Source organism: Electrona antarctica (assembly GCF_951216825.1).
Source record: "Electrona antarctica genome assembly, chromosome: 1".
NCBI lineage: Eukaryota > Metazoa > Chordata > Actinopteri > Myctophiformes > Myctophidae > Electrona > Electrona antarctica.
Genome location: NC_136806.1, coordinates 35,470,502 through 35,479,616, shown reverse-complemented (window position 1 = coordinate 35,479,616; position 9,115 = coordinate 35,470,502). Strand labels below are relative to the sequence as shown.

The 9,115-nt window shown below is 44.1% G+C and overlaps 1 protein-coding gene across 1 annotated transcript; it reads left to right on the top strand.

Annotated features, from left to right (window-relative positions):
* The first annotated feature begins 2,346 nt into the window (after nucleotides 1-2,346).
* LOC306925317 (ecto-NOX disulfide-thiol exchanger 2-like) lies at nucleotides 2,347-8,769 on the top strand. Its single transcript, XM_079504080.1, has 2 exons — nucleotides 2,347-2,498; nucleotides 7,430-8,769. Exons 1-2 carry the CDS (start codon nucleotides 2,432-2,434, stop codon nucleotides 7,633-7,635), a joined length of 273 nt encoding a protein of 90 aa, XP_079360206.1. The 5' UTR covers nucleotides 2,347-2,431; the 3' UTR covers nucleotides 7,636-8,769.
* Nucleotides 8,770-9,115: the final 346 nt, after the last annotated feature.

Genomic DNA, 9,115 nt, shown 5'->3' with positions numbered 1-9,115 from the left:
GCGTGCAAAGTTTCACACAGAACGGTCCAGTGGTGCGTAAGATTAGCTGGTCACAGACAGATAGACAGACAGACTCACAGTCTGAAGAGGGCTCCCTTGAAAAAGAGATCTTGGAAATCTAGAGAAGAAGAGGAGGGGATGATGAGTGTGACAGTAATAGCCAGGAGCTTTCACCAAATGTGAAACTTGTAAAGTTTTTATAATTACATTTTTATTCCTCCCTGCGCCTCTGACTGGGCAGCTTGAACAAACCAGCTCCAGGACACAGATTGTTTAACATCCAGCAAGAACAGAAAAGCAAAGCAACTGGAGAGGAGAGAGACAGAATTCAATCTATTTTTCTTCTCCCCTGTAGGAGGAGGAGAGATGAAGTTTCATAGACAATACAGGTGACAGGTCAGGGTTGTGTTGTGTGGGTAGACAAAGACCTACAGGCTTCACTTTTGATGTGTTTTCCTTTTCCTGAAGCGAGTCCTTCATCATCTCTCTCTGTCTCTGTGGAGATTTTCACCGCTGACTGAAAAACAGATCCCTTTACCTCTCTCATACCCGATCGTTGTTTATTCGCATGCAACCTCGCGGATCCTCAATCTGGGTCCAATTAAGGTTATTTTATACGTAATACGTTTATTAAACATTCCCTTGCGGGATCCAGGGCTCCACAGTGCGAGTGTAGCAGTGTGGTTCAGAGCCTCTGCTTGATGTTGGACTTTCACGCGGGGAAACCCGAGTTCGAATCCCGGGCGTTGCACGAGCAGGTACTTGCATTTCATAGTAAAAATAGTACAGTGCGAATTGTGAAATGCAATTTGTAGCACCTGTGCGACTACAGAATTTGACCGTTCAATTAAGAGTTCAAAGCCACTAGATGCCTGCGGTGCCCGGTGCCGTTGTTCAGTTGTTATGAGTGAGAATAGACCATTGACCTCATATCACTTTATTAAAGAAAAACACATTATTTGATAACTTTTCATCGTGCCCCTAAAATTATTTGTGTACTACTGGATTTCTTTTTAGATCTTTTTTTTGCTAATGCTAAGCGTCGAGCCCTGGCGGGATCAATAGTCTTATCTTATCTATCATATATATTCTTACCATATCTTTCTTATGTTTATAGGTCCGCTGACATGCCCCCTTTAAGCATCCTAGTATAGCTAATGTCTGCAGTGCATATTCCACTCATCATGACATATACTGGTTTCTAATAATCTTGGTGTAAATTAATCAGTGTGCAAACGTAGCCCTAATCTTGACTGGTACTGTTTGCACGTCACACATGCACACGCACATGCACACAAACACACACCAGAAGAATATGAGCACTGCCGCAGTCAAATTGAACCAGCCCTGATGTAATACAATCTTTGTATCTGTGTGCCAAAACTGAGTTTGCGCTCCGTCAATATAAGACACGTGACCTCATGAAATAAACATTTCCTATAGTTGTTACTGTATGTCTCTGGTTCAATAAAGCACTGGCCTGCCTTCAGGTGGAATGTGATTTCCATGAATACAATATGACCGAAAGGTCATACACCCTCATAGTGTTCCGTCATATAGTTACATACAGCCATATAGTCTGTTCTCACACGCACACACACACTGACTCACTGACTCACTCACTCACTCACTCACGCACACACACACACACACACACACACACACACACACACACACTGACTCACTCACTCACGCACGCACGCACGCACGCACGCACGCACGCACGCACGCACGCACGCACGCACTCACTCACTCACTCACTCACTCACGCACGCACGCACGCACGCACGCACGCACGCACGCACGCACGCACGCACGCACGCACGCACTCACTCACTCACTCACTCACTCACTCACACTGACTCACTCACTCACTCACTCACTCACCTGCGCATGCCCATTGATGAACAGCTGCTGTCTAAATCAGTATTTGTCAATATAATCCCTTTGGCATGTGTATGTTTTTCCTTTTTTTTCTTTTAGGCTTCCACAGCATATGTAATGTCATACTGTAGATCCTGTTTGTAACAGCAGGAGTAAATAAGAGTGAGTCAAGATAAAGTTTGTTAAATATGCATGATGTTTGTCAGATGATTTTTTATTCATGAGAAGCTGTGGTATTCTGTTGTTTCTAGGTTGCTTGCGTGTCACTGCCGGGCGTTGACAGAATAGTCAACCACTGAATAAAACACAATGTAAAATAGAGCATGAGCTTTGGGTTAAACTGATGTAAAGAAAAATCTCATATGTGTTATCTGTAAATTGGGCTGCGTTCCCAGCAGTCAGCTACTAATGTGTATTCTCATGAACATTTCTTTTCTTTCCTTCCACCTTCCAGATTTTGACGCCAACCTCGACATGATGGCTGGCATCGCCCCCATTAAGCCCATGATGCCCGGCCTTGGCTGTGGCCCTGCCCCTCTCCCAGGATATGTACCAATCATCAAGGAGATCATCCACTGCCAGAGCTGCATGCACCCTCTTCTCTGCCAACCTGAGTAAGTCTGCTGATTAAGAGGCTATTCTTCTGATAATACACTTCATGTGACGTTACACCATTTGACTTTCACCAGAGAGAGAGAGAGGGGGGAGAGGGGAGGCAAGTAGTTGTATGTTACTGGAAGCTTGACCTCTGTTAAGAAACAACACTTCACTGATGTGTAAAAATTATGCCAGGCCAACGAGGTGACGGCTTCCTACTCAGCTCCTCTGTCCTCCTTCGTGGCAGGGAGATGTATTGAGAGCCATGAGTGTATAGTATTTATTTTAATATTTCTATCTATATTATGTCTCCATTTAACCAGAGTTTGAATGGAAATTAGTGGAGGGTACCGAGGTTGAACCCACCCTCCCTAAGCTTTAAGTTCCATTTTACTAGAGAAGTCTCTAGAGTCTATATGGACTTCACTTTTCTTTCAATGTCATCTCAATGTGTCTGCTTCAAGGTAAGCTTAAACAATACCTGCTCAGCACAGAAGACACTTCACAATCCTTATTCTTCAGCAACAACAAAGGAAATACCTAAGCTACTTGTGTTTGTGATGTTGGGTCTGTCTGTCTGCCTGCCTGCCTGCCTGCCTGCCTGCCTGCCTGCCCGCCTGCCTGCCCGCCCGCCCGCTCGCTCGCTCGCTCACTCGCTCACTCACTCATGGTGTGAACAGAAAACATGCTCCAAATCACACAAAGATGTGACACACATTTGTCATATTCTTCCTTCACCTAAGAATTTAATGTAAGTCGCTCTGGATTAAGAGCGTCTGCTAAATGCCTAAATTGTAACTTGCCTTGCAGCATTATAGCAGGGCTTTTGGGATAGCGATGGTACATTATGAGAAATTACATTCATACCCCAAGGCAGCACGGGGAGTCAACCTACTGTATCCATTCATTGACGGCAGATCTCTCCGCTTTTCTTCTTCATTTGTTTTGCTTTTCAATCCGTATACTATCTACCCCTTAGATGCCTGATCTGTCCTCCCTGCTGTGTTCACTCATTTCGTCAATCTTATTCTCGCCTCATGATCTTCTTCATCTGTCACCAGCAGTGTATGTGTCATGAAAGACATATCAGAGGTGAGCAAGACGCAAAGCTTTGCGTCTTGCTCACCTCTGATATGTCTTTTATGACAGATTCAGAGCAAACCTGTGTAGGAACCTTTCTACTCAAGAATGTCAAGAAGGTCTTTGTGAAGCACTGTGGTGCTTCACACAGTTTCACCAACAGAGATTGCCTTTGGCCCCCCACAGGGAGACAAGACTTCAACGTAACCTATGTAAATTGTTTAGTCTCGGCAAGCACCAATACACGTAAGTTACGTTAATTCAGTTGAATACATGTTTTGATCCGATCTAGTCGAAAGGCTACTCACATTAGCTTCGGATGGATATCTGTTGTTATTCCCTGATGAAGGCTTAACCGCCAAAACGTTGGATTCATTTTTGTCTTACCTGCTGTCCTAATAAAATATTGGCACTCTGGCTATTGGCGTGTGCGGTCACCCTCTTGTTTTTTCAAGATTTCCTCTACAGTTTTCTCCCGTGTACCGGCACTGCTACAAGGACTTTGGTGTGCGTTAGCTTCTTTGTACACAGGATATCTGTTGTTAGCCATAACACTGGACTGCGCCTTCTTGTTTTGCGCGTGCACCCACGCACACACACGCACGCTTCAGTCGCTTTTATCTCCAATTCCCAGGCGGCATTTCTGGTCAAAACAACGCTTATTGCACAGAGAATAGCGGTCGCTGTAATGGCGCCGGCCTATGCTTCTCGGGGAAATGGGGGGAAATCCTGGCAATATAGTAATCATTCTTTAATTAATCCTGGCGGCCAAATGGTTAAGAAATAGAGCAAGCAAGGCTTCCAGCCCTCTTAAATTAGCTCGGCATATGGGTCGGAAATGTGCTTAAATTTAAATGCATAATATTCAGTCTTTAATATTAGCCGCTACAATCTCTTTTCTATTCTACAAAATGGTGTGGTTGGTAAAATAACATGGAGTGTGTGTGTGTGTGTGTGTGTGTGTGTGTGTGTGTGTGTGTGTGTGTGTGTGTGTGTGTGTGTGTGTGTGTGTGTGTGTGTGTGTGTGTGTGTGTGTGTGTGTGTGTGTGTGTGTGTGTGTGTGTGTGTGATGATTTATCACAATGTCATATTGTCTTATCTTGATGGGTTCGTGTATCAGACCAGTGAATGGCCACAGAGACAGCAGTCCTCAGGGACACATCTATTCCTGCAGATTGGCTCTGTGTCCCCACATTGTTCTCACTCCATATAAGCCTGGCCACAATCAGCATCCCTGAGTGTTACAATGATTAGCCGGTTCACTCCATGTACACGTGAGAGGAGGCCTGATCTATATCAGATTAACTCCGTTCAGCTCTTGTCTATGCAGAATGAATCATGTATGCTATGCATGGTGCGGCACGAAAGGATCTCCCAACTATTTTCGTAGGGCTAATTTCCACGCTTACAGCAGATTAGCATAAACATGATCAAAGTCTTTTTCCTCCAAGTTGTCATCATCCTTGTTATTAGATCATGGTTTAGATTTCTGCATTTCTTTTTTTTTTTCAAAGGCCATTTAACCTTTTTGTGATGCTTGAATCTATTGAACGAGGGCCATTGTTTTCTTACCCTCTGATCTTAATATACGATTGATTGGTTTGATCATCATTACTTCAGTTGAGATTGATTCATATCTCCTCTCACAGACTAAATTAAAGATTCCAGAGCGTGCGTGCAAGAGCGTGCACGCACGGATTTCGGACGGTTTTAGGTAGATTACATCGGCCTAAAAGTTGCTACATTTTGCTACATTAAGCCCCCGATTACAGGGAATTAAACGATTAAGTCAATTACGTCAAGGGTAAAGAGGGATGTTTTTTTATTCATTACGTCAATTACGTCAATAGCCATACGAGGGTTAAGGTGCAAGGCTCAATAGTGTAATGAAAGTGAGGAAACAATGAATGTCCTTTTCACATAGTTTTACTTTCCTCTCACAGACAGAAACAACGCATTTCAACCAAACAGGTCTTCCTCAGTGTTCACCTTTTTGTCCACTAAACATTTGTACTCCATCTTGTTAAGCAATCAAAGGCATAATATGTCATTCCACAGATCTCGACTGTGTGGATAATATTGTGCTGGTCTAAATCTCAAATAGGAGCAGATTGCCTCAGCTTTTATTTAGATCCATTAGGCCACTAATGATGTTTTAGTACATTGAGGCTCCCACTACTCCCAGTCAGAGACCCAGACAACAGAGGACATGAATCAACTGGGAAGTGAGGAGAAGGTAGTCACGTGACACACGGCTGATGCTTTCTTATCTTATCTCCATTTCCCAGCAGCCTCCAGAATTAAATCCAGTCCAGTCTTAAATCTCTTCTATGTAAAGTATTGGCCCAAATGTCAGAGTTGTGTAGCTTTTTCCATTAACAATACTGACTCTGCACATCCCCAACGCCCATGGAAACACACAAGCACACATACACGCACGCATGCACACACGCACGCACACACACGCACACACATACACACACACACACACGCACACAGCAGCAGCACTACACACTGGTGTCTCCTGTATGAAATATTGAAGCAGCAGAAACTCTGGGCAGCACTGAAATCAACTATACTATACGATACTAATCTATATACTCCTGCTCCTCTGGTGTGTGTGCGTGTGTGCGTGCGTGCGTGTGTGCGTGCGCGCGCTAGGAATCATTATGCACAAGGTAAAAGCCACAAACACAGCAAAGCTTCCACAGACACTATGGTGATTTAAACCATCAATTAACTACATGAGCTTGATTGCACTTCAGATCCACAAACAGCTCCATTAGTGGAGCTGTTTGTGGAGAGAGAGGTATGGAGAGGCAGAGATGGAGAGTAGGAGGGAAGGAACGAGGCAGGTTTCAGTGTCAGGTCCACTAGAGTAATAATTAGTCTTTCTCTGCCTCCCGCATTTATAAACATGAGCTTCATAAACCCACGCAGCTACAATTAGAGGGAAACGGGCAGACTTACAAGCATCTCAACAGACATTACTGGCACATCAGATAAACAAAAACAAAACAAACAGTCAATGTATTTCACGTCTCCTATAGTCCATGTGTTCTCTAGTAATGTTTTTCCACCTACAATAGTTCATGTATTCCACATAATCTAGTACATGTTTTCCACCTACCATAGTTCATGTATTCCACATAATCTATTCCATGTTTGGTCACGTAACGAGGCATTCCCCCGGTCTTTCCAAGCTCTCTGCCAGAGCCAAGCTACCTGGCTAATGGCTATTCCAGCCACCAGGACTCCAAGCGAATGCGTCTTTTCCCTGGCCGGGAACAGTCACCCGACAGCAGTCAATTCTGCAGCCTTGTCACGTTGATGCACTGGTCTTGCTTAACGCAAATCAAAAAGAATGAGGAGCCGGGAGGACAGCGTAGCCTAGCATTGTGTTATTGACAAACTGGTAGATGTATTGTTTATTTTGTTTAACAAGAGACACCATTTTGGTGAGTCCAGTTTTAAATTCTTACTATTGTAGGAGCTAACATGGATGTGGGTTTGAGGCAATTGGGAAATGTTGTTGCATTCCCACTCACATGCTTTTGTTTTTGTATATCATTGTCATGGCAACCTAGCTGCTATGCAAAATATCAACTAGTAAAAATCACTAGTCGTGAAAGCCCAATACCACATTGTGTAGTCTATGTATTGAATTTCACATTGTGTAGTCCAGAGGTTCCCAAACTTAGCCCGTGACCCAAAACTGAAATTCCTGTGACCCAAACTAATGAAAGTAGCAGATCTACAATCTCACAACGCATCGCTTAGCACTGATGGCAGTGAATGATACGTGACATTGAAATGTACAATACGCCTCTACATTGTCTCTTTTTAACCTCTTGTCTCTCCTCTGCAGGCTACCGCATCCGTATAGGCTCCAGCTCAGACAAGAAGGACTCTGGTCGCCTCCACGTGGACTTTGCTCAGGCCAGAGATGACCTGTATGAGTGGGAGTGTAATCAGCGCGCTCTGTCCAGAGAGGAGAGACACCGACGCATGATGGAGGAGGACCGCTTCCGCCCGCCCTCCCCACCAACCATCACCCACTACTCTGATCATTAATGTAGCCAGCTGGGTGAAGATTAGCCTCGGTACCAGGCATTCATTTTCGTCTGCGCAAAAAATGAAAGCCTGGAGGAATGCATTGGCCGCTCTGGGCTAGAAGTGGGAGTCAACCCTTCCGGGTGGGCGTCGCTCCAAATTATGTGACGTAGCGCTGCACTGGGAGAGTGCTCAGTTTACTATGGCAGAATGCACACATAGCTTACTTAATGGTTACCAAATTTGGCAACTATAGACCAACGACACTGGATTTTGGGGTCCGATACCGATGTTGGGGAATAAAACGAATGCCTCTAAAAATGTCTTGAAGTTCACCTTGACTTACGGTTAGTGGCCTACCCGTGGAGTGATATAGAACAGTAAGATATTAGACATGGTACGGTTAGTGGCCTACCCGTGGAGTGATATAGAACAGTAAGATATTAGACATGGTACGGTTAGTGGCCTACCCGTGGAGTGATATAGAACAGTAAGATATTAGACATGGTACGGTTAGTGGCCTACCCGTGGAGTGATATAGAACAGTAAGATATTAGACATGGTACGGTTAGTGGCCTACCCATTGAGTGATATAGAACAGTAAGATATTAGACATGGTACGGTTAGTGGCCTACCCATGGAGTGATATAGAACAGTAAGATATTAGACATGGTACGGTTAGTGGCCTACCCATGGAGTGATATAGAACAGTAAGATATTAGACATGGTATATCGTTATTATACCACACTTTTTTTACCCAGGGTAGTAGCTGAGAAGTGCTCATTTTCAGCAACGCCCGGCCTGCACATAGAAACACACGGACAGACACACACATTAAAACCTGGGAGCTGACCAGTACAACCTCAGTCTTATACTGTTGGCCACTAAGCAGCTCCACTGGAGCATTTGGGGGTTCAGTGCCTTGCTCAAGGGAACTTTGGCGGTGTTGGGTGAGTGATGACCAATCACTTCCCGACCCAGATTTTTCCTGCCCGTCCGGGGAATCGAACCGGCAACCTTTCGGCCACCGCTGCCCTATCAACCAATTACGTAATTTGACCAACCCATTTTATAAACTACAATATATAAACAAAAAAGAAGAGGACAATTCTGTAATGTCGAATAATACTGATTTATCCTATATGGGCCTCATTCAGAATGCCTCTTATTAAAGATGGAGTGCCACAATTTGTGTAGTTTTCCAGTTTTTCATGTGTTTATCAGGTAACAGTACTTCATTAGACACCCTGGAGTCGTTTTTATGTGCAATGGTGTAATAACTTTGTATTTAGGGTTTCTTCCTGGAGGCTGAACCCTTGACAGTCAAACGGGCCAATGATATAAACACTGATAGTGTGACGTATTACTATTGCACACACACCTCCCCCTCTATATATATTTTTTAAATATGACAACCTCTGTTGTCATATTTAATGACTATTTAAACAGTCATTTCACACATTACCAGTTCACAGCAGAGCAGAGTCAGCAGACGTCCAT